The 26725-nt window shown below is 42.5% G+C and overlaps 1 protein-coding gene across 2 annotated transcripts; it reads right to left on the reverse strand.

Moving 5' to 3' along the window:
* Positions 1–1788: 1788 nt before the first annotated feature.
* LOC129370551 (leucine-rich repeat-containing protein 52-like) lies at positions 1789–26277 on the reverse strand. 2 transcript variants are annotated; one of them, XM_055046615.1, is made up of 2 exons: positions 25172–26277; positions 1789–9558 (listed from the first exon to the last, which is right to left on the reverse strand). In XM_055046615.1, the coding sequence occupies exons 1-2, from the start codon at positions 25818–25820 to the stop codon at positions 9230–9232; spliced, it is 978 nt and encodes a 325-aa protein (XP_054902590.1). In that variant the 5' UTR covers positions 25821–26277; the 3' UTR covers positions 1789–9229. The 2 variants fall into 2 exon arrangements, 1 of the variants encoding a protein (XP_054902590.1); XR_008607066.1 differs by lacking the exon at positions 25172–26277 and adding an exon at positions 15750–16183 and having other exon boundaries at positions 9463–9558.
* Positions 26278–26725: the final 448 nt, after the last annotated feature.

Here is a 26725-nt window from a genome sequence, read left to right on the forward strand (position 1 = left end):
GAGAGAGGGGTGTGAGGACAGATAAGGAAAGGAGAGAGCAAATATCCATGAAAATGTTTCACTTTAATCATCAGCTGGTTGCTAGCAACATCACGGTTCCTACTATGTATGTACATGTCGACTGTCTGTGTCCAGTTTCCAGGAAGTGGAGCTTGGATAGTTATTTTTATGGATTTCTCTGAAAATCAACTCAGGAAGTTCAGCAGAAACACACAAAACGTTGCAAACAATTGGCATCGTTGCTTCGAGTTGTGATCTAAAGAACTTCATTTCTGATTTCATCGATGTCGTTAGGTCTGCAGCAGTGAGATATGAAGACTGTAGTCGTAGTGAAAGAAGCCGGCGGTCAGTAAAGCCAGTAGGGGTCACACGTGAAGCTGGAGAGCTTTGCTGCAGTTCAGCCTTTAAATGTGAAGCAGCAGCAGCAGCAGCAGATGTTTGGCTTGACTCAGCTGTAACCTGAAACTGTTCTGACACAGTTGAAGGAGACTAAGCTGTTTACACTGAAGCTGATATCTAACAGCGGATTATGTGTAAAACCACGGGTGTAACGGCACAGATACGTCACGGTTCGGTGAGGTACCTCGCCTTTCAAGTCACAGTTCATTTAGACAGGGAGAAGGAAAGAAATACTCAAGTTTTCCCTCTGTCTTTTCTCCAGATCTATTGTTTCTGATTAAAAATACTGTAAAAACATCTTAAAGGCCAGGAGACAAAAAAAAAAAATCATCCTTAGTATCAGAAGATCTTGACAGGTTAAGCTATGAACGACCAACCAGGTCACTTTGCAGTTAAGTTAAAAAAAAAAATGTAGATAATTTGTATCCTGTTTGAGCTGCAGACGATATATCAAACAAAATAAAAGTTTTGTTTACCTGAAAGATAGCTGAGTTATCAAAAATAATCAAAAAGTAAAAATAATATTAAGGATTGTTCATTTTAACCTTGCAAAAAATGATAATAATAAAAAATTAAAAAAATAACCGTCATCTTATCTATTCACTAGTGACATTATTACGCTATGCAGATGCTCCGTCTGCACCAGTGATAATTTAATATGCTTAGCATGCCAAATGCTAAGACGGGATCTTAACGTAATACTTCAGCCTTAATGTTCAGAAAATTTGACTTTTATCCTGCAGCGTTAGGAAGAAATAGATAAAGAACTAAAACAAGATGGAGACTTTGTTGCAAAAGTGAAAAAGTTTTCCATGCAGATAGAAAAAAATGGCCCTTTATATTTGTGACCCATCGTTTCTAACCAGGAGTTTTTAAGAGATATTTTTGTAAGTGAAGCGGCCAGCTGACTGGCAATGCGTAGCAGGCAGAAGTTGTGAAATGGGGAATCCAGTCTCTCCAGTACTTTCTTTAGCGTTTCATAAATGGACTTTAAAGCATAAGAATAACATAAACTCCTGGTAAACCTTGAGGCCTCAAGTCTGTTTTCCAGCAAAAGAGGCTAAATACAAAAGCATGCCATACTTTATAAGAGTTTTATTTGTAAATCCATGTATTCTTTACCTTTCACTTTACAATTATGCACTGCTGTTGGTCTGTCGATGAGAATCCTACTGAAATAATTCGGCGGGGTGTGGAAAAGTTCAGAGGATACGAATACTTCTGCAAGGCACTGAAGATACGACTTTAGCAAAACACTTATTTCTACATTACAGTCATCTCACAGTTGTGAGCCAGAGGACTCCCTCACTCAGTCACGGAGTTAACCAAACCTGTTTCGTCCCTCTAAAGCCCCCAGGAGTCCCACACTCAGCTTCAGTGAAACCACAATTATTCAGTAATTTCTTTATTGCTCATGATTCATTACGTACAAAACTAAAGGAAAATCTCAAAGAAATGACAGGGGGAGGAAAAAAAAACATATAACAGATTGTTTCTTAGTAGGTACAGAAGGTCAAATTCTGTGTCAGAAATCCCGCACATAAACACACACACACACGCGTGCGCGCGCGCACACACACACACACGGTGGGAGGACGGTAGGAGTTTTAAAGGATGTATGAAATTTGCAGCTTTAGCAGCGAGCCATCACAGCACTCTGAGTTCTAAACAGCAGGTGAAATGATATCTTCTCCTGCATGTATACACACACACACACACACACACACACACACACACACACACACACACACACACACACACACACACACACACACACACATGCACACACGCACATACATAGTATGTGTTAAGAGATTACGAGTGGAGGGGAGAGGTTTCAAAGCAGCTCCTGTCTCTCAATCATCACTTCCTTGGATCAAGGCAAAGATCAACACCCTCAGCAATGAGTGACTGACTGAGCAACAACTTCATTTTTTCATTCCTCAGCAGCAAAGGCTGTGCTCGCAATTCTCAGAATATGCAATATTCCTTTGAATAAGACAGTCAGCCATGTTATTTTTCTCTTGAGTTAGAAAAATGGCATTTTTCAGTGAGCGGAGATATTTTCAGAACGGCTGATTAAAGGTGGAACTGCTGCAAAGAGAAGAAAGTCAGTATCCACTGATACAACATTGTCTCTCATGATGGGTGATTTTTAAAGACTTTTTAAATTATCTCTTTTTTTTATCAAGAGATGCACACAGTGGTGGAAGACTAAAGTAAAAATATGGACCTGCTGTGCTTAACAGATTTACTGCTCTAGATATTCAACAGGCTAACTTTTTTTAAAATCCCATAAACTTCACAACAGTAATTGGAGAAAATGGCTGTTTTTCAGGTAAAAAGGTAACATAAAAACGCCTGGGGCTCAATCAGGTTTCCTAACTCCCTGTGAAATCACATCTTTTTTACTCAAAGTAAGATGAAAGTTAGGATTGTTTTTTTTGTTTTTTTTGCCCTGCAAACTGGTCCCAGTCATAAACTGGTCCCAGTCATAAACTGGTTCCAGTCATAAACTGGTTCCAGTCCTTCCTTAGCTCCCGTTCGGTCCCAGACGATGTGTCAAAAACTCTGAAACCGAGAACAGAAAGATGTTATTTAGTTTCCTGCAGTCAAGGGAGAGAAAGTAAGGATCTCTGTTTTAGGGCATTTATTGTATCGTTTATTGTCTTAATCCCAACAATAAGGACAATAAATTGTCCTTATTGTCCATTGTCCTTACTGCCTGCTGATGCAAATCATACGACTGGTGTCTGAAAAAAAAAACACATTACAAATGGGTGTGTTCTTCAAGAGCAGCGTTTGTTTTTGTGGGGCCATGGTTGCTGCGTCATGCTTTCGGAGACATACAGTAACCGAGAAAAGCCGAAATAAATGGTTCTTAGTGTCACGTTTATCGATGTCACAATAGTGACACAAAATATAGTGATAAAAATGTTAGTTTTTATCGCCCAGCCCTACTTGGTTCATGTGGAATATGTGTTTTTATTAATTTAGGAGAAGAAAAACCCATTAAAAACATATTCCTTTTGTGGTAGCAAGTAATAAAATGAATCACTTGTCATGGAGCTTAAGGGGGGCAATGCACTCACAAACCATAGAGACCATTTATTTATTCATAAATTATTATTAAATAAATCCCTCTGTTCATTCACAAAACCTGTGAAATAGTGTTGCTATATTAACATAATGGGCTGAGGACAGCTGTTCACTGACACTGATAATTAAAATGTTTTCCTGCACCGTGATCCTCCACAAAGTATTTACTGGATGAGACGTTTAGAATAACGTCCCATAATAACGGCGACATTGACCAACTTATTGATGATTTTGATGACGACACTGGACAAAACGTAATCTCTGTTACTGGTTTCACAATTTTAACTGCCTTGTCGCTGAAATGTGCTACGCAAATAAATCTGATTGATTGATTGATGTAATGTCAAGTTGGCTTTCGGGTCGTCAAAGTAAATCAACCAGTAAAGAACAGCTTTGGCGGGAAAACGCCTATTACAGAGAGCCTCGCTTCAACTCGATCTTTAAACCACGTGTTTATCGAATTCTGTATAAGTCGATCACCGACCAAAGACGTGTTTCTCAGAGAATTGTTTGAGACTTTCTACACGTCGACAAGCACAAACCCTCATCCTTTAACGTCCGTGGTATTTTTACTCTGTCCTCTGTTCGGTGCGGCGACATGTTAGCGGCGGCCGCTCTGTGTCCGCTGCACAGCCGTCGCCGGCACCACACTGAAAATAGTTACCCTCTCCAGACAGGAAGTATTGTTGTCCTCTGATAAGTACTGGCATGCTGCGGCTGAGAGGTCGTGCCCTTCTGTGCCAAATGATTGTGATGTAATATAAGACGGACGGACGGCGCTTCAAGCTTGCCTTTGACGAAAACGATCTGATAATGACAGCGTAAAGATTTAGCCGGGGTAAATTATGAGTCCAGGTGTGTCTGTGTGTGTGTTAAAGCTGATGATGGCGTCAGATTGAAGATGGAGGGGAGGATAAGAGGATGTAGTGATGCATGGCAAGAGAGACCAAAACAGGAGTGTTAATGTTCTCGGGCCCGCGGCTCTGACTTTAGCTGTGCCCTTGAGATTCATTTTGCATGTGCTGGATGTGTGTGTGTGTGTGTGTGGTGGGGGGGGGGGGTGCATGTGTGTGACTGCTGGCCTGTGTGTGTATCAGCAGACAGTGAGCTGATTCCTGTGCTTGACTTTGTGTCGGATAAGGTGCGTTACGCTGATGACTAGTTAACCCACCGTTGTAAATAAATCTGAAGCCACTCATGTGCATCAGCATCAAAAGATGCCGCCCGAAGCCATAAATATACACTTGCGTGTGTTCACAGATAGTCAGTGACACACGCATCGAGCTCCCTTGAGATTTATCCTTTAAGCGTTTACGTTCTCAGCAAAGGACAATAATGTAGCCCATCAATCTCTCAAACGGCTCAGCGTGTCGTTCGGAAAGAATTCACACTTCTGACGTTGTCCGCACTCTTCTCCCCGCCCGTCTCCGTCAGGAAGTTTGTCGTTTATCATCTCAGAACTCCAGCCTGTGGCGGACGGGCTGGAGGCGACGCGCAGAAGAAGAGGACGGGCTTTTGATCGTCTTCCGTCCATACATCATTCACCCATGCTGCTCGCAGAGATGCTTTGTGATCGCTCTGACCCAATTAAACAGACGCAAGTCGAGCCGCGCGCCAACAAACACTCCACTTTCGGTGCTCCGCAGTGACCTTGAATGTTGTCGTTTAAACGTATGGGCGACAGATCGCTTCTGTTTTTGCAAATCGTAGTGGTCAAAAATAACAAGCACACTCCTACGGGTCGGTGACCCATTTTTGATCAATTCAGATGATGTTTACAAACAACACCCCGGCTTAATTGTGGTCAAATCTGTGGAACTTGTCTGACAGCATGAAGTAGGCTGAGAGATTTCATGCCTCCATCTTGATGGGCGGTGAAGCGGCACACATCGATCTTCCTGGGAAGGACGTCACAAAGCCATTTTAACGGGTTTTGGACAACGCAGAACCAAAACGAGAACCAAACATAAAACAGTGGTGGATCTGGCCTATCAAAATTACTTCAAGGGCACATCGACAACTCAGAGAGGTCACACAAGAAGCAAGCAGGACGCCCAACACACTGCAGGTCTCACTCGACTCAGTTGAGAGGACATGATTCACACGATATCCGCACAGCCTTAAAAGTCTTACATTTAAATGTACATATCTAAAATGTCTTACATTCAGTTTTAAGCAATAAGTTTGCCTTTAATATGTTAGTCACAGGTCTTACATTTAGCATGTTCTATGTTTGGACGTCTTCATTGCGTGACACTCAAGACAGTTGAGACTACCGCTGGCTCATAGCAGCTAATTCAATGCTAATTAGCTTTTTTGCATCTCTCGTGGGTAAATTTATCGCCAGTTGACTGGATGAAGTTTCTGTTGAGTTGAGGGCTTTAAATTTCATTAGTAATGGTCTTAAAAAGTCCAAGACAGATGTTAAAACATGCCAAAAAACATGCCAGATTTATCAATAAGAAAGTGAAACTAAGCACAAACTTAGAACAAAAAAAAAAGAAAAAAAAAACTGAAAGAAGAAAAACTAAAAGCAATTAAATTGGTTTTCTCAGCCTTGTGTGTTCAGTGCAACGTGAGGTTAACCAGTAGGGAAGACCAGTCACATTATATAAAGTCATCATTAAGTGCTTGACTGACCAAATCCGTCTTATTACCATCTTCATGTGCAGCCACCATGAATCTGTCCCACTTCTATAACTCCAGGATATGGTTGCTGGCAGATCTTTAGGTTCACAGTGAAACCTAAATACACAGGTTACCAGCGTACTTGGTGCCCACTAAGGAAGACTTTGTCTGCCTTTACTGGGGACAAATCTTGAGGAGTAAATTGACTCCAAACCAGAAAATATGTCCAGGAACGAGGATCTGGAATCTGAGGCCGTTCCAGTCGGCAGCAGGAAAACAAGGACAGATTTGCTAGCTGCAGCTGTGCTGACAACTGTCTGCAGGGAAATGTAACAGGAGCAGATTGTGAATATAAACATTAGAGCAGGGATGCGGTGGCAGATCTACTGATATTAGCAATGAAATGGATGATTTCAACTGGGCAACAAAAATCTGTGCTTGAGATTTGCCTTTTTATGCAACGCCCGTCGAAAGAAGAATTGGAGAGAAACATTGAAGAACCCTGCACATAATGTAAAATATTTATTCAGGAGCATTTTGAGTACTCACTAGAAAATAGAATACTTGACAGAAAAGATACAAAAGGGTTTTTAAGCTCTTCAGAAATATTTTTAATGTTAACCTGCTTCACATTTTCAGAGCTAACAGACTTTTAAAAAGTTGTGTCGACACGTCTGGGCTGCATCAGGTAGTTTAAAATCTATATTTAGGGACGGTTTCGAAGCAGATAAGTGAAAAGAAACTGCAGTGCTGGAAGTTGGATTAACTGGGTGCAATGCTACTTGACATGCTATTGGCTGCCGTTTGCAAAGCAGCCAATGCAGGGGCTGCATTTACTCTCATTGGTGCTGATTGGCTGTACCCCAGAAAACTGAAATAAGGAAGACTGCTGTAGACGTTAGCTTCTGTGGTCGAGCTAAAACGGTTTCCCCTGCATAATGAGGTATATTTAGCATTGAACTGTGAGAATAGCCAAGCTAAACTCCAGGAAACTCAACTCTTCATGGAGTTTAACTATTTGCGGCTGGCTTTGGTCCCTGACAAGGGAATACTGATATCCACTATATTGCTGTAACTTTCAATTAGTTTTACATGCTCAGCCTATTTATTGAATGTGGACTTGGAGTCCTAATTTGAATTTCTAAGAGTCCAGCATGTGGGTACAAATCAAATGCACCATATAAACCTGCCACCAATCAGCCAAGTGAAACCCTTGGAGCACCGGAGACACGACTTCCTGCAAGGTTGCCAACGTTCACAATGCAAAGTTTTCTCCCATTTCTAACTCTGTCTAGATAAATCTCATCCCAATTAAGGAGATTTTAGTACTGTTCCCACCGACACCTGAAAAGTTGGCAACTCTTGACTTGAACAACTTGCACAATGTCGAGAGATGAGGTGAGGGACCAAAGTCTACCAATGTGGGCTTGTCGGCAATTTTAGACAAAATCTGTCACTGCAAAAGTAAATCTTGAGAAGAAATCAGCGTTCTGTCATTGTTAAAGAAAACGGTTAGATGTTACTGGTGCTACAAGCAACGTTGTCCTGTTCACTCTAAATAAGGCAGACTAACACTCAAAACTTGCCGGGGCGTTGCTCTCCCATCTCTGACATTCGTGTTGCGATTCCCCAGATGACGATTTCATAACGATCAGCTCAAACAAGGCGACATGTTCAAGTCACGTACAGTTTTGCGACAATGCGCAGTGATCTCTAAGCCTCAATTTCTCAAACGGCCACTCAAAACTCGGCAACAAGCCTGTAGTCACGCCTAGCTGAGAAGAGCACTGAAGATTCACTCTACGGAGCTCAAGCACACTGGAAGATCAGCCCGAAACCAGGTTTGTAAGTGGTGTTAAGCTGCATTGTCAGACACCGGCAAAGCTTTTTAGAATCCAAGATGTTTTTACATTCAAAAAATGTCACACAATTAATTCTGCTAATATCTCTCGTGTGTGAAGCCTGCATCAGTGTTTTGTGTTTTATTTTTTTTATTTTACTCAAACCTGCTGCGAGTCAAAAAGGCTACAAAACCAATTAAGCAAATAATCTCCAATAGTACTTGTAGCTAAAAAGAACAACAACAAAAAAAAACTCAACAAAGTGCCTGTTTGACATAAGAAATACGGCTGCAAAACTCCATCGATTGTCAAACTTAGAAACTTTTAATGGGAAGTAAAAATTTTGTTACACACACAAAAAAAAAAAATTATGCCCGTATGTGATGTGGTTTCCTTAAATGAACCCCGCTTTCCAATTCATCCCCGTGATTTTCCGTGAAAAGTTTGCAGTTTGAAGTATTTCTAAGATCCCCACGGAAGGTTTCTGATTGCCCTTTGACCTCGGCAGCCAAGATAAAGGACAGAACGCGTTGACGTCTGAGTGGCAGGTCCCTGAACTTCCTGTTGTTTGTGTTTCAGTGAGTTGTGAGTCACTTGTTTTAATGTACAATCACACCATTGAGTTTTCTATCTATTTGATTATGTGCCCCCAAAATGAGTTTTTGCTCCATGTGGACAGATTTCGTCCTGAACACAGAACAGCTAATGTTGAATACTTCGAGTGAAGATATCGTTTAAACACTGATATGAACAAGTTTCCCTGTTTCCACTGTGGCAGATTTAAGGCATCGGTCTTTTTTTTATTTTTTTCCTCATTTTTTATGAACCTTCCCCTTTTTTTACCTTTATTTTTCTGAATGAAGTGTATGTGTGCTTGAATGTGCCACTCACACAAGGTGTTGGTGAAGAGCACTTTACATCGCATGGAGGAACTTGTGGTTGTATGTGCAGGGTTATTGCTCTCAATAATCTCAGAGGTCAATCTGTTCTCCTGGCTCGAAGGCATCCTTATTGCTGTCTCTGATTGTTTCTCTCTCTCTCACACACACACACACACACACACACCCACACATACACAAACACACGCACGCTCACACTTAAACACACCCTTTTCGTTACGTTAAAGAGCATTTGCGATATCTAAATCTGCAACAAGAAGAGACAAGCAGATCTCGGTTTCCCAGCGAAGGCTCGTCCCTCCTCCGTTTTCTGTCCGCCTTCCCTTCAAGCAGCGTTTCCGGACGCCTCTCCGCGGCGGCCCGTCACACCTGCATGTTGGGTTTGCTCAGGTCCCCGTTGCCCTGGTTCCCGCCTCCGCCGCTCCCGTTCATCGGCCCCCTCTCGTCCTCGTCCTCGCTGTCCAGCTCCTCGCTCTTCCGCTTGCTGTAGCGCTCGTACAGCACCATGAGCACGCCCATCACCCAGGCCGACACCGTGCCGGCCGAGAAGATGACGAAGCCGATGGCGATGAAGAAGAGGTAGTCCCAGTAGCCCAGACCCTGGTGGCAGTCCGCCCGCAGCTGCATGCCGACCTCCGCCAACCGCTGGCCCGCCAGCTCCGCAGGGTTGTAGCAAATCGTCTGGCCCTCATCTGGAGGTGGAGGAGAGATGGGGGAATTCATTAGGAGGGATATTGCATGAAAGGACGTCAGGGCTGAGAATAATGAGTGCATATGGTGGAGGATGAAGGGCAGAGTGTCAGAAAGAGGGGGAAAGGACAAAAAACATGTAATTGCTTTGGAGGAAATGCAGACGACCATCAATAACGTCCACACAGACGCTGCCATCAACAATGCACTGATAACCTTCGTGATAAAGGATCCCAAAAGCTGATGGCATATTTCCTCTGAGTAATAAGCAAAAAAACACGTCTTTGGCGAGCAGGACGCCGAAACATTACTATGCCGCACACACCCACACGTGCATTCAAGGAAAGGTGACACTAGCCCTCCCTCTCTCCCTCGTCTGACAATAAACACCAACAAATGACTCTGCCGCTGTGGAGAGACAAGGAGACGAATGTTTTCTCTGACAAGACATCTGCCCTCGTAATGAGGAATATGATAATCTGACGGCTAAAGACGCAGAATTATTGGCATGAACCAAACACTGCGCACAGTAAAGGGTTCATTCGGAGGCGGAGGGGTCAGCGCTCGGCGCGAAAAGGTTACAGCAGCCAGACAAACAGGCTTATGGGATTAAAAGTGTTTCCGAAGAGCTTATCGGGAGCACCGATCAGCATGCCAGAGTCAATACGTCTTTACGCTGACGACACCGCTCTGTTCTTGTAGAGATTTTGTTCATCATTTACTACAAAAATAAATCAAAAGGAAAACTTTTTTGTTTGCTTTGACTTTAACCCCTTAACTTTCGTGACGACACCAGCGACCCGCCGACTTACATGCAAAGCATTTCGAGGGCGACAGGTAAGCATTAGCTCTTTGCTTTTTAAACGGAGACAGAAACGGGATTCTTTTTATAACTCAAGCTTCCCACTTTTCACAAGCAGAAGAATTATAGCAGCACTGATGGTCTTTGCTCTGGATGATGGCGATGTCTTTCACAGCTGAGCTGCCCACTCCATCCAAGAAACTATGTGTCATTCTGTCTCAAGATTCATCACTAAAGATCGCCATAAATGCATGTTACAAAAAGGCAGATCTCTCTTGGGGTTTTTTTGTGTGTCTTTGAGAGATCTCAGTCAACAGTTAAAAGTCGAAGCTCAAGACAAGGTCAGGAGGACAGAGAACCTTTCCTCGGTCAGCCGCTCCTGGAGCTGGAAATCACAAACCTCCTAATTTGACTGCAGAAGACGTTCGGAGTCTCTGCGGCGGGAGTCCACCGCTGCAGACAAACACGGCTGAGTTTCCTTCTGAGTCGCAGAATGAAAACCTTTCCGCATCCGTAATGCATGAGATTCGGCATCAGAAGCTAAAAAGTAAACATGTAACGCGACAAAGACCTTGGGAGGAAGGAGAAGGGAAAACCCTCCAACTAAATGGAAGCAGCTTGAAAAATGCTGTTCAAAAACGTTTTGTACCAAACACCAACTCAAATTCTCCCCCAGCTGCAAAAAAATGTGCTTCAAAGCAGTGAGATCTCACTCGGTGGTGCCATCAAAGCTTCATGTCGATCAACAACACTCAGCCTTTTTAAAGAGCAAGCAGAGTTGTTTATTTTTTTTTAGATTATTTCAGCATGGATTCCTTTGCATGTCCACTAACATAGCAGGAAACTCAGCAGTTCGGTTTGTGATGGGATACTGTTATTTGGAGTTTTTTCTCCTTCTGCCCTCCACAGATCGTTCCTCCACTGAGATCTGCTGCTGCTGGACGACGGACAAGATAACAAGGCATTTATTAAAAGTAACGAAATGAAACAATGACCCGGGCTTTATGGAGCTATTCACAGGTAAGTTATCCCACCACAACTCTCTCTATGGTTTTTATGACGTATATGCTGAACAAAGAAAAAACACAAGCGAGTGATAAATCTGAATAAATCTAAAGAATTCACTCTAGGAAGGCAACTAGAAAGTTAATTTGCATTAGAGATGGCTGGCTCAATCCAAAGTATAAAAAATATTGAAATGAAGTTGGTTTCACTGTAGATTTTAAAAAAACACAAAAACACATAAACAATCACAAGTTTGACGAGACATCAAACAAGAATAGATAGCCTTAGTACCGATATCGGTATCAGTATTGATATCAGTATCAGTGGCAGTGGTGATGTATTTACTTGGTATCGGATCGACACCAAAACAATATTTCACACACTTCGACTTTGTGTTCGAGTTTTTATTCTTGACATTTTCAAACAGCAGAAAACTAAAAAAATAAAATAAAAAAACCCTAAAAAAACACACACACAGACATCGCATTAAAGGTAAAGTATTCCCCACTGAACTTTAAATCTGAACTAACAATTAAAAAAAGGGTTTGTCCTGAGCTTAAACGTGCCAAGTTTATGCCGACTGGAGCGACTTCTGCACCATCTAATAAAGGAAAGAAAGCAGGAAACGCACTTATCAATCAGTCCATTCTCACCAGTCCTGCTCCTCCCTGCCTCTTTAATTGCATCGTGCTCCAGAAAGGGCAGATTTTTCTCTCCTTCCTCCAGCTCAGAACAATGAGAGATATGACAGAGAGGAGATAGAAAAACGAACAGCGGCAGCACTTTTAAAGATGAAAGTCCAGAGGCAGTGGGGACAGAGATAATGACAGACGGCGAGAGAAAACAAAAAACTGCTAACTTGTGCACAGATTTAAAACATTTACATCCACTCGCTTTTAAATCAAAGCACCAAATGATGAGTCTGATTTTAGGAGGAAAGTTTTTTTTTTTTCTTTTGGCAGAGGCTGAATGGATTACCTTATTATCTTAATTAAGCTGCAGTTATCTACCAGTAAAAAGTCCCGACCACAAGGAAGGGAGCAGCAGCGAAAGTACAGGATAGGATCTGTACTTGTCAATCTACCGGGCCTGGTTGATTTTTATTTATTTACTTACTTATTTTAGCAGCTGCAGGAAACAGACAAAACAATTAAACCCATGCACACTCTCTGTCTGCGTTATTCAGATTCAACCCCTCAGATAACCTGAGACAAGACAAGATCCATCTGATGATGATGATGATTAGATCAGCGCTACGTAGGATGTGAGGATTAAATGTAACAAATTAGCCAGCTCGGTGGTCCGATAAGCTATCGCTAAGCCCACCGGAGAGAATTTCCACAACACATCTGCACAGCTTTGATAAGGTTTGTCTGATCGATACGGACGCAGCAATCGCCAAAGGATTTGTCTCGCCAAACGTCTCCTGATGCTTTTCATGTCAAGCGTGCAGCCGGACCTCTGCTTCTCGACACAGCAGCTGAGACGCGTTTGTGTTTATCTGACAATTGTCCCCAGTGCAGGTTTTAAAATGTATATATTTATATATATATACTTATATATATAAATATACCAAGAGCGTTCACAACACTTTAAGCTGCTGGGGAAGCTTTTAACTTTATTTTAAGGCATTTTGTGGGATTAGTGATTAGGCGTGCGTTAAGCTCACAGTGAGGTTGCTCTGCAGTAAAAGTTCAGATGAGGATATTGCTGACAGGCAGTGTGCGACCCGACCAAAGTGGTGGTCACCCCCCTCATCCTCCCGCCCCGTTTTTTTGTCTTCTTCCTCCTCACGTTTCACAACCGTTAGCTCAAAGGAGACTAAAACGCACCAAGCTGGTTTTACTTTCCCTCGGCCTCTGAAGAAACTGAGGAAAAGTTCAGAGCCTAACGCTCTTCTCTGTTTTAAACCCAGATGGAATTTAAAACAGAGAACCACTTCATCCGTGTTTTTTTTTTCACTTTTGAAACCGTCCTGCTTGAGAATAAGCGGCTTTTTCTTTCATTTCCTGTCATTGTTTATTAATTCCGATTAGATTTGATCATCTGTTTGCCTTGAACAGAAACGAAGCAGGTTCAAAAGTCTTTGATGCTGCTTAATAAAAGCTTTAGAATATGACTAACATATATACATTTTAGTGTTTTAAGAAAATGTCTTAGTGTTTATTTTACACAGGAACAATTATCGAAAGAAAAAAAAAAGCAGTCCGTTTGAAGGTGGCTTCTGTCCTATACAAAGCTAAGACTGCAGGAAATAATTCAATACAATTGAACAAATTTGCTCACAATTTGTTACATTTAATCCAAATAAGTTCCTTTCTTTTCAGCTGTTGTTCGCTATTTGTTTTTAACCAACACATATTTTGATGTGTCTACAAACTCGCCACATATCACATTTTGCAAGACCCTTTGAGTATTTAACTTTTTATGTTGCCATCTAAACCAATGAACAAGCCTAAAGTCTGCCCTGCTGTTGAGACAGAGTATCTGAACCCACAACCATCAAAAGTTTGATTCACTGCACAGTCTGATCACCTCAAAGTGGATAAAACATAGAAATGATTAATTAATAATCTTATAAATAATAAATCAACAATTTTATAATAAATAATAAACTGAGGAAAGTAAGTTAAACTACCGTGCTGTTGGAGTTTTGTTAAGCATTCAGCATGCTGAGGTGAGTAACTATCAGTGCGGATGGGGTTGGTATCCCTTATATATATATTAAAGTTCACCGTCAAGTGACATACGTCGCAGGTTGCTGGGGGAGTTGGCATTCAAAGGCCGTCGTGTCTCCATTCTTTCATTCCTCTGAGGCTCTCAGTGCATCGGCTCGTACGGTTGTCAGTCCACAACTCTGAGTCACATGTTGTGATTTAGCCTATTCTGTCAGTCTCAATAACCTGCCAGGCTTTCTTCCAGGTCAGGTGTGAGGATTGTGCATTATCACTTACACAGCATCATTTTTTGAGCATGTTTGGAAACCCTGTATGTGGAGACACGAACATATTTGCAGACACGTCCCTCCGGATATTTGGGTCTATTTTTTCTTTTCTCCTCTGATTTCTCTTTCAAACATAACATTTTCAGCTTTGCTCAACATTTGTTGATTTATGTCTCTGCAGGCTCCTCTTTTAAAAAACAAACAGAAAAACCACTAACAAAAGCCAGGAGTGATCTATAAAACAACTCTGCGCCATGATTTGCAGCTGCAATTACTTTAAGCATGCTCTGATAAAACCCCTTTTTTTTGTTTCACAGGCTCAAGTAAGAGTTTATAAGGGAAGAAACAATGATCAGTCAAACCTTAAGGATTGTCCTGATGCCATAACTCTGCGAAATTAAATAAAACAACATCACAACCAATAAATTAGCTGCAGTAATCCAATAATAAAATGAAGGCAAATCTGTAACGTCGACAGGACTTCCTGACGACGTTACAGGCTGAAAGCATTGGCTGAAGAATAAACAGGGAATGACAGCAGGATGCTGCAGTGTTCAACCCACAGATCTCTGGACCGAACCGCTTATATGTAATTCAGTTTTGGTCAGACATTTGCATTCACCTTCATCAGATAAAATTATGAGATATTTAAACTTTTATTTGACACTTAAATGGTCACAAACAAAAAAAATTAGGGGCACACGTTCCACCTTGTTACAGTTTATGAGTCTGGGAGGGTCTTGGGTCGTTCCTGAGCGTGAGAACCAATAGTTTGGGTCAGACGGCTGAAACTTGGAAACACTGGTCTGTTTTCAAGTGTCCTGTTTGCAGAACAAAGTGCAGAGATAAGCAGAAGGTAACTGAAAGTTTCACTGAAAGATAATTAAGCAAAAGGAACTAAGAGGACTAAACCCAACAACACAATGAGCAACATTGGAATTAATTAAGAAGCTAAACACAAAGGAATGAGCTTATATTGACAAAAATGAGCAAAATTGAATATTGCAACACACAAAACAACTTTAGTGACAAAATGGTTCTGCTCAGCTGATAAAACATATTTTGCAGCATGTGCAGTGTAGTGTTATTGACAGGATGCTGCATTCTTCTTGAAAGTCAATGCAAAATAAAATGGTCTCCTAGGGTAAATTTGGAAACAAAAGGACAATCTCAGTCTTTAAAGCCCATCATTGTGAGCTTTCATCGATTCCAAACATGTCAGATGAAATGGCTGTTATCCCAAACAGTGGATAAAGTAGAAAGATAAAATAAAAATGAGGCTGGATTCCAGCAGTTTGGCTCGCTTGAGAAATCAGAGAAAAAAAGTCGCCCTGCATATATAGGTACACCGTGTCTCTACTTAACATTCATGGCTACATTTTAGAGAAAATTTATGACTGATTGCTATAATCAGAGATAAGAGAAAATAATGTGTGTATTACCGGAGAACACAGGAAAAGGTGGCAGTCAGGATGATTCACCCTCCGCTCCGGCATTTTCCACCGTCGTTTTCTTTGTCGCACGTCCCATCACTCAGACCACTCAGACGTTATTCTGGCACAATGCCCTTGACATTTTCAGTTTGCCTCTGTTTTTTCCACCGTGCTCACTTTTTCTGCTGAGTCTCGTCTTCAGTAACACATGCTCACATGCACTTCCCCCCGACCAACTACCAAAAACCCCACGAGTCTTCTTTGGAAATCCATTGTTTTCAATACAGGAAATCATAAGGTCAAAGTCGTAAAAATGCCAGACTGCATCATTATCATATGGATCTCTGTTCATCTGGGCAGAAAACATTTCGTTTTTAAACGTGCTGAATATAAAAATCTTGATTTGCTCCTTTTTTGTTCCATCTTCAAGCCTTTTCGATCTGAAACAGATTAGCTCAAAATCTGTGCGTCACGCAGAGGTTTGCTGGCTGAACCTTTGGATTTTGAGGTCAGTTACCATAGAGGACTGCTCTGCATGGTCAGTGAATGCACCACAGCAAAGAGGTAAATAAGCAGCACAATAAGCAATCCTGTGAAGGCGGTCAGGTAGACATTGCTTATAACAATATCAGCCTATCTTAAAGTTAATGATTACTCATATATTTTTTTATTGTCTCAATCTGAATCACATGATGTAAAATTTTCACATTGACAGATTCTCAGTAAATAAAACTTGAGAGATGAGAGGAGCTTTAATCTCACACATGTGAGCAACATTGACTTGTTTCTTAAAAATCTGTGAAGGATCCACAGGCGATAACATGGTCTTACAAAAAAATGTAAATAACTTTAAAGTCTTCAAAAGGACAAAACAGAGGAATCGTTGCAGTCGTTTGTTAACATTTCAGATATTTGCTGGAGTCTCACTTCCTGTGTGAAGGTATCCGTCTGAATGAGCAGCAGAAAATTTCTAGAGGTTTCTTGAATCTTTTCTGCTTCCTTTGATTTCATTAAAAAAATGTGTCCAGCTAATCGAGTTTTCATTCTTCGCCGACAACCTAATGCTGTATTGTGTGAGACCAGCTAATGCTCAGGTATGATGCATTCTTTGTTTGAAGGTGATTTTTTTTTTTTTTGTATTAATTCACTGATTAACAATCAGGTCAACTGTGAAATGCGTCTCTGTCCAGAATAAATGTTAAGATCTTTAATTCAGCCATAAATCAGTAAAGAACTGTTTGATTTTGTGTCTCAAAAATTGACAAAAACCACAATTCAGAAATGGATGGACTGTATCAATGGAATCGTCGTATTTCTAGTTTTCTAAACTGTTCGCTCTCTCGGGGCGGGGGCTCTTCCATGTGTTTGTTACTGAATTTCACCACCGTCTTGCAGCTCATTAGGACAACTTTTAGCTCTCTGCATACGCAGCAATTCATGATGCTGTAAAAAGACACAGACACCCCAGAAGCAAACTACAGGATGTTTTGAGGTTAGGGCAAAAATATACGGCAGACAGATTTAAAGATGTACAAGAGTGTGTCTTCCCCCGCACCCTAGCCCCTGTTTGTTGCTGCAGAGTAGCAGGAACCTGCAGTCTAAAATCTACAGCTTCTGCATGCTTACTGCACTGCAGTTTCCACACATCCTCAGCTTAACCTGCATCCTGGAAAAACCCTGCAGCATACGCCTGGGTCGGGAAGCGTCGTGGCGTTGTGAAAAAACTCTTAACGTTCGCAAACAAGTGAATAAATCTGCACAAGCATGGAGAAAACTGTCCTGTTATTATTGGGTGTGGACAGGAAGAGGAGGACAGGAAGCAGGCTGCCGTTGAGGTTTGTTTTTGTGATGAAGACCCTCGCTGTCCTGACGTCGGCATGCAACAAGGATTGTGGCCATGCAGGGCGGAAAGTGTGGAGAAGCCTGCCGCTGAGAGTGCACAAAGCCCTGCGGCTCAGTGACACCATCAGTGCCAGGGGCTATTAGGATAAAAATAGTACTGCAGGAATTAAATAGCAGCAATAAGAGGAAAATACACAGAAAGCATCTTACTGAGCTACAGACGCAGCAAGACACTGACGGCACAAGCAACCGCCAACAGAGAGAATAAACAGAGCTTTAAAGTAACTGGTGCATACAAGGTAAACACAAACGGTCTCTATGCATTTAGAAGTCTGTAAGTATTCTTTAAATCCAAAATTAACTTTTTTTTAAATTATTTTTTGGAACCACAAACTTTGAAGGGGCAGTATTAAGTATTTTACAAACTCAGTCTCATTTCATAGCACAGTCAAGTGTCAATGTTGACTTCAGTTGTCATAAAAGGTGTTGTACATATATCAAATATGACTTAAATGAAATCTGACATCATAACTTAATATCTTGAAATTGGGCCTCTGTCTCAGGAAGTCATCACAACATGGGTCCTCTATTAACCCTTTCGCATCATTTTTACCAGCGTTTCTCCAAGAAGCAGGGAATGAAGAGCTCAGCTGATGCGAAATTCCACCAAGTGTTTGCTAATTGCTGCTTGCTAGTCTGAAGGAGCTGAGTGAGGGAGTCAGTTTTACAGTATACTGTCCCTTTGATGTACTTTGCTGAGACTTTAGGTGACAAACCAACACAAAGTAGAAAATGTTTGTGAAATGGAAGGAATACGAAACATGGCTTTCAAACTGTTTTACAAAAGAAAATCATTCACCCCCCTTTTATGTCCCAACACTCCTAATTAAAATCCAATGAAGGCCTCGACACATCAGAGATAAACCTGTGGGTTAGCTCAGCTTAAACACACACACACACACACACACACACACACACACACACACACACACACACACACACACACACACGCGCGCACACGCACACGCACACACACACACACGCCGCCACGTTGCGCATCCAAACTCCGGCTCCCGTGCTGACACTCCTCGGCAGCTCAGGTGATCGCGTGGCAAACACGCCCACGCCACGCATCACATCAGTCCTGGTTTCAAGTTCACGCCGTGAAATGCGCCGGGACATAAAAATATATGCAGGCTCCCAGTGGCCGGGCAGGCCGGCTGAATTTGATACGGTTCTCAGCACCAGATGGGTCTGAGGAACGGTTCCAGCTGATGAATAATAGATCATCTACCTGTATTAAAGTGAATCGATGCCTGCTTGTCATAATGAATGTTTGAATGGGCCGGAGTGACAGATCTGGGGCACAGCTAAAGGTAACTCCCTATTTGTCCCTTTTTGTTTTCCTCAGATTCCTTTGAAGGCCAGAGACCTGCTTTTATTCACACAATGTTTCTTCATCTTTTGCTGCAAAGTTTTAAATAATCTACAAATTCTTTGGAAATTTTATGCATTTTGCCTGTCATGTTTGTCTTTTATGAATATTTAACTCCTGGACTGTGTGTGCTCCCCGCCAGCTCTGGCTCTTTGCCCCTCGCTTATGAGCTGTCCAGGCCACCAAGGGGCAGCCAGAAACGCTTTTCCCCTGCGCAAGGGCCGTCACCTCGGAAACGGTGCCAGCCCGGCGTCAGACACGCGCCGTACGTCCTGTGCATTTAAAACGACGCACTTATCAAAATCAGCAGCCCTGTACTGTAAGCTCAGTGAGTCATTCAGCGACTCTGTTACATTATAATGCGTTACATTGTGACAAGAAAATGTACGTTCGCTCTCGACGCCAGGAAGGAAGCGATGGGGGAGAGAGTGACAAGGAAGGATGAATACCACAGTCCGACTTTAAGTGGACAAAATTTATTCTGCTATGGTTCAAACGCAGGAGCCAAAGATCCCCATGTTAAGGACTACCAGTGACATGATGAATAATATTGCCCATTTGTTGTTTAGTTTGTGTGTGTATGTGTGTGTGTTTGTAACACCTGGGGACCATTTTCCTGACACATGCTATGTTGTGGGAAAAGCAGTTTTTAGGTCAAGGGTTAAATTTAGGACTAAGGTGTGCATTGAGTTTTGGTTAGGGTTAGGTATGTAATCGTTAGGGTTAGGATAAGGGTGAGGCTTAGGCTGTAGAAATGAATGGAAGTCAATAGAAAGTCCCCACAAAGTTAGCCACGCAAACGTGTGCAGGTGTGTGTATTTGATCAGCAGTTTTAGTGGTATATCAACACAAAGTAAAAAACTAAAACACAGTTTTCCTTTTTTCTGACTTTAAAAATATAAATTAAAAAGCGGGATTCGAATTTATATTGATCCCCCTTTATTTTGATTCCCCCCAAAAAACTAAAATCTAGAGCACCAAATTTTCCTCCGAAGCCATCAATAATTAATAGAGTTCACCAGTGTGTAATTTAAACTCAGCACAAATCCCAGCTGTTCTGTGAAGGCCTCAGGGCTTTGTTAGAGAACATTAGAGAAGAAAAAACAAAAGACATGAAGACCAAGGAACATGTCAGAGATGCCAGCGATGGAGGTACAGAGATGTTTAAACATCCCACAGAGGCCTGTTCAATCTAGGATGTCACAACTTTTAGCTGTTTATGCCATGAAAAAGTCTTAATGAAAGTAAAAAAAATACAACATAAGAAACAATATGTAAAAGAAGACTCTTCGAGCTGGTGAGACTGAGGCTCAACTTTTTGGTTTCCAGAACATAATGTGAGGGGGAAAACCATCATCCTAGGAGTCCCATCCCCACTCTTAAGCACGGTGGTGGCGGCAACATCGTGATGCGGGGACACTTTTCTGTAGCCGGGACAGGAAAGCTGCTCACGGACACAAACACAGACCTCAACACAGAGACAAAGCAACACTGCAGTGATTCAAATCAAAATGCTTTGATGTGCTGGAATGGCCCAGTCAAAGTCCAGACAAAAATACAATTGGAAATACGCAGTAATACTTGAAATTTGATGGTTGCAGATACTCTCAAACCAATCTGAGTGTGCCAAGACGATGCTGCAGAGAGGGAGCAGGGAAAAAAGGTGGAAAAATGCTTCCAGCCACTTATGAACAGGTCAGAAGTACACCGCACCTTTAAGATTTTTATCTACATAAACCATTTATCCCCTTCACATGTCCTCTTGTTTTGTAAGATTCAAACCAAACTCTTCTTGTTTGTTTCCCCACAGACAGACAACCGCACCGTCCTGAAACCAAACTTTTGACTTTGGTGACTGTCAGAACATGTCAACTTTTCTTGCAAAAAAAAAAAAAAGAAGAAAAAATGAATCTCACAGAGCTTTCACAGAAACACACAAAAACTGCATCAATGGTTGAAAATGTAATTTAGGTTCAAGGGGCAAATGTTGAGCAAGATCTCGTTGTCTCCCGGAGCAGATCTGAGCCGTTCCCTCCGTTCAAAGCCATTCAGAGGAACATTGAGACTGCAGTTTGTTTAGTTCTTCAAGCCATTTCATGACACTACAAAAAGACGCTTCTCAGTGGTTGTTTTTCTCATGCCGCTCTGTGACACCCGGTGACACATTTTCAGCAGTGTGTCGCTCCTTCGTCTTTGTAATTTTATCAAACTGGAGGATTTTCAGCTAACTCCGTGTTTCTTTAACTGCACTGACTGAACAGCCGTTTTTTTTTTTTTCATCACTTTTTCCACTTGGCTCCATAACAAAAACAAACACGCCCAGCAAGAGGAGAAAGAGTTGCTCTTCAAGATCACATTTCATCTCTGCTTTTCTGAGCCATTTTAAAACCAATTTTAGACACAAAGAGGTAAAAGCTTCACCTCTCGAAACAGGAAGTGCATCATCCTTACACGAATTAAGACATGCTCTCCAGATTCCCAAATCTCACCTGGACATTATTTGTAGACAAAAACCCAAAACAGGCACAGTATTCAAAACACTTTTTGCTCATGGGTTATGAATCAGATCAAATCTTTGCCGTAACAAAGAAGAATAAAGAAGCAACATTGTTCATGCCACAGCGACAAGAGATCGCTCAAGCAACAAATCACCGTTAAGGTGAATGACGATGGACGTTATTTGTGGATGTAAAGTTCTGATTAGAAAATGTGTCATTTTGAAATTGTTTGATTACATTTATTTTATTTCTCTGAAATGGTAATTCGCTAAATCAAGACACACTTGCCTTTTTTGAGTCCCGGGTAGGGTGCCGGTCTACAAGGTCTCTACACTTCTGCTCTCAGAAAACATTTCTTCTAACTTCCTCCACCTCCCTGGATAAATTGATGCCTGAGTTCAGCATTGCCTCAGCAAAACTCCATTTTCAGCTTCAGTCTGGTTCTTTCTGCCGATTGTTTTTTTTTTTCTTTAACATAATCACTAGTTTTGAAACTGCGTTAAAACTGACCTGATGTAATATTTTGCAACTGCGACTTTTATAAATTCCCTTGCTGTTTCCAGTGCTGGCTTCGACAACAAGTCATGTAATTAAAATGCAGCAGTGACAAATAAAATAGGCCTGTAACCAGACTAAACATAAAGTGTATTAAGATTTCAGGAACAAAATCCCCAAATCAACTGCAAGTAGCACAAACTCAAAAATGTTCCATCGAGCAAACAAAATTATTTTAGAAATTTTTATATATTTTTTAAATTGTGAGCACTGACATGTTAAACTCTCTGACACAAATCATATGTGATATCATATAATATGGAACAGCATCAGCTGATCATGCCTGATTCTCTAAATTGTGTATTAAAAATGAGGTTCCTGGAGCAATTTGGCATTTCTATTTCATGATCAATGACTTTATTTGTAACTTCCTCCAGATTTCATTATTAATGCACATAATATTTAATTTGATTTGTGGAAATCTTTTTTTTCCCCAAACAATTTGATAAAACCAAAGGTTAAAATTGTGGCTGCGGTGGAAACAACATACAAATTGCAATAGCAGCTCAATGAAGAGTTAAACTACATCATCTAAACACTCAATATTTTCCCATTAAAAAGAAAAGAAGGTTTGATATTAAATAAGCTGAATCAGAGAGCTCTTGAAACTTTCGCTTCCTTGCTTTTATTTCGCGTTGTTTCAAAGTGACACGTTGCCCACACACACACACACACACACTCTCCCCTAAAAAAATACTTTTAATAATTGTGGCAAAAATCGGCGACTTTTGTCTCGTCTGACGTCACGTTTTCTCCAGGAGGCATTTAGTCTGAACACCAGGGTAAATGCCAGCTGGAATGTGTTTATTTTGGATGCTAAAACAATCAGGTCAGAATCTGGAAGCCAAACACTTTAAACAAACTCAGCTAAATTTGAAAGTAAGCCAAAATTGTACTAGAAGCTCCAAAAAGTGTTTGGTCTATGTGCAACTTGCAACAGGATATTTCACCAAGTATTTAGTGGGGTGCGTATGAACAGACCGGAGCTAGTATAAATCATTTTCACTGCGTGTGTGATAGAAAATGTCTACAAGGAAGTCAAACTTGTTTTTTTTTTTTTTTAACTCGTCCTTTCAAATCACGTCAAGTGGATCTTGTGCGGCATTCATAAACAAACCTACACAAGCTGCTCAGGCACAATATGAACTCTGATTTTGAGAAATAGAACATCAGACTACAGAAATAAGTGAGCTCTCTGTTTATGTGCTACACGTTTTCAGAGTCCAGCTCAGCTGAAGGCGGATAACAACTTTAGGGACTCTGTGCCAGGAGGAGAGCTTCCTCTCAAGCTCCTCATTTCACCCCAGGTCCCCTCAGCTCACACACTGATTAGCACTCTGACACACACACTCACACACACACGCATGCAGAAACACCCACATCCACGCACAATGCCCTTCACAATGTCCATCTTTTTCGAGCTCCATCATTAACCATCTGGACTGAAGGGTCGCAGCGCAGCCTGGTTCGTATGCAGTGTGTGTTTGGGTAATACCTGCTCACAAGCAGACACTGATGAGCCTTTGTGGATTCGTCTCTGTGTGTGTTTGTGTATCCAGAAGGGGATTGTGTGGAGCAACAAAGAAAAAAAACAAAAAACTAGTACAAGAAGGACATCATCATCCCTTAAACCAGACTCTGCCCTCAGGCTGCCTATAGACACTGAGTTTGATGAACACATCAGCTATAAAAAGCAACACACATTTTGTTATGAGTCCTGACCTTAGCTCACCTGCTTTGGAGCTACACTCTATTAACATTTACGGACAGCTCGTCTGGGCTCGTCCTCAATCGGAGGGAAATGTCCTGGCTTATCTTATATGAGGCGTCGCTCTGACAAAGTCCCTCCTTACATTTTAATGAACATTTCGGCAAAAACCTGCGACACCCTTATTGAGTTCTGATGGGCAGCTTGACGCGAGTGTGTTGTGGGATTCATGGTGAGAAAATCTTCAGACTTTCAAAGTTGGACTTGCTTTGACTAGGTCATTCTAAAAACAAAAAAAAGAATATGCCTGGACCTAATCAGTGCCGTTACTCAGTGTTGTCCGCTCAAAGCTCATGCAGCCTGTTATGGTTTGATTCCAGAAATGCTCCAACCGTCTGACCAGTGGTTCATGTTTAAAAAAACATCCACATCCCTGCTGCTGCCGCCAGGAGGACCTTCCTCTACAAGTAGTGCTTTGTAGAGGCCGAAACGTTGACAGGACGTCCGACTTCCACATGCATGATGCGTTCCCCTTTCAGCTTGAGGCAAACTTTCAATGGCACTTTTTAGTGACTACAATTCACCGATGCGTTTTGGTGCCACTCATTGATATTGGACAGACTGGTTGAATTCAGATCTATGCACAAGTAAGGCTTCCTTGCCTGGCCTGTGAGTTTACATGGATGGCCACATCTTGGTAGGTTTGGAGTTGTGCTTGACTTGTGCGCCATGAGAAGTTCAGCGTTTGGGATATTGTTCTGTTAGACTAAATGAAAGTGTCAATAATAAATATTAAAAGCATAGGTGTGCTTTGGCTTATGGATTATTTACTTTCCAAGCCAGAAAAAGAAAAAGATGCTGCACAGCAGAGGCATTCCCAACAAATAATGCATTAGATATTTTATGTTGGAATGTTTTTTTTTCACAATAAATTAATTGATTTGCATTACGGGTGGGCATGTATTAGTCATTTGTCATGACAAATTACTTATGATAGAAATTTTTTTGATTTATTGTTATGATAAATTCAAATGAATGATGTTTAAAATGTCCCAAAACTTTCCTGGCAGGATTGATAGCTTTGCCTTTTGTTCCACGGTTTGTTCAATAATAATAAAGTCAATAATACCACGTGCAGCTCAGTGATTGAAAAACACACACGTGTGTGTTCATGGACGGGTGGATCAAAATTAGGGATGTCTTTCACGAGCATTATTTGTGTTTGTAACACTGTTATTGCCATACAATTATCATAAAATTACCTCAAAAAGCAGTAGGAACACCCCCTCCCAACCCCCCCGAAAAAATCGCGATTATCGAAAACTTTAAGTCCGTATCGCCTCCCCCGACATCCATCAACAGTGATTGCTGAAAACCGGCTAATCTGACCCACCTTGGAACTTGAATCCCTCTATCTGCACCCACAGGCAGAGGTCTTCGGTGTCACAGTCGCACCTCCACGGGTTCCCGCTGAGGCCCAGAGAGCGCAGAGCGGGCAGGGCGATCAGACTGCTGATGTTCAACGCCGTCAGGTTGTTCCGACTCACGTCCAGGACCTGCAGGGCAAAGTTCTCCGAAAAGGCGTCCGGGTGGATCTCCCCCAGGTTCGGGTTGTCCGTCATCCGGAGCATCACCAGGGAAGCCAGGGGCCCGAAAGTCCGGTCCTCGATCTGCAGCAGCGCGTTGAAAGACAAGTCCAAGTAAGCGAGTTTCCGCAAGTTCCCGAAAGTGGACTCGGAGATTTCTGTCAGCGAGTTGTTGCTACAGTCGAGATACACCAGGTCGGACATGTAGTTGAGCTGAAGGGGCGGCAGGTCCGCGATGCGGTTGTTGGAGAGGATGAGCTGCCGGGTCGCCAGCGGCAGGTCGTTGGGGAACAGCGTGAGATCCTGCCCGGCGCACTGGACCACCAGCTGGTCGTCGCACACGCATCCGTCGGGGCAGCCGGCTGTGAGCGCCGGAGAGGGGGCCACCCCCATCACGAAGATAAAGAGGAAGAGAAGCCGGAGGGAGTGGGCGCTGGGCTCGGGCAAGAAACGCATGACGAGGCCGCCCAGGGCGTCATGAACTCGGGCTGAGCTGGACCAGCGCTCCCCGGCGGCGCTTCCCGGGCATCCTGCATGAGTCTGAGGAGCGGGGAGAGAGGAGAGAAGCCTGCGCTGGGAGTCCAGCCGTCGCTGCCTGACAGCCTGTCTGCTGTTTCTATCCAGCCTCTCTTTCTCTCTTGGACAGACTGTCAGTCAGTCACACGCACGCCGGCGCGCCGCCACGAGGCATCACAGCAGAAGGTGACCGGAGAGACCTACCAGACTTCGTCCCACCTGAGGACCACAAAACACTGGGACGTCGCCAAAAACTTCCTCCGAGTCTCATCTTCGGGCATCAGCCGTCTCCGACAGAGTGCATTGTTTGACTAGTTTCCAAACAAATGCCGCGACTTGCAGAAATAGGCTGAATCAACTAAATGTTGCAGACTACTTTTGCGCAACCTCCTTTTTGTTGTTGTTTGTCTTTTTTTTTTTTTTTTTTTTAAATCTTCGCCTGTCGGGTCTCCGGCAAACAAAAGCCGATTTCCTGTCCTCGGAGATCGGTGCGTCCTTCCCCGGTGTGACCGCGGCGCTCTGCTGCGCTGTACTGATGCTCTGCCTGCCGCTCAGCGCGCCCCACTGCGCTCCCCTCCTCTCATCCTCCTCCTCCTATGCATACACGCGCTCAAACCGCAGCCACACACGCACGCACACTTCTGCGCGTGTGTCCGCGTGTGACTCAGCCATGTAGGGTGATTTGTGCTGGTGACGTCACGAGGTGATGCCCTTTTTTCAGAAAACTAGACGTCCGGCGAACAGATGCGCAAACAGAATGAGAGAAGCGGGGCCGGCCCGAGGCAGAAGCGGACCGTGCGGCACAAGTCGATTTAACATCTTGCCTTTCTTAATGTTATTATTAA

The sequence above is a fragment of the Poeciliopsis prolifica genome, unplaced genomic scaffold (assembly GCF_027474105.1).
Source record: "Poeciliopsis prolifica strain line A6 unplaced genomic scaffold, Auburn_PproV2 SCAFFOLD002, whole genome shotgun sequence".
NCBI lineage: Eukaryota > Metazoa > Chordata > Actinopteri > Cyprinodontiformes > Poeciliidae > Poeciliopsis > Poeciliopsis prolifica.

Bases quoted from the DNA above. Each gene is read 5' to 3' on its own strand.
- LOC129370551 (XM_055046615.1), bottom strand. From the start codon at position 25,820: ATGCGTTTCTTGCCCGAGCCCAGCGCCCACTCCCTCCGGCTTCTCTTC. The intron at 9,559-25,171 runs GTGGGTCAGATT...CTCCACCTCCAG, and splicing joins AGAGGGATTCAAGTTCCAAG to ATGAGGGCCAGACGATTTGC.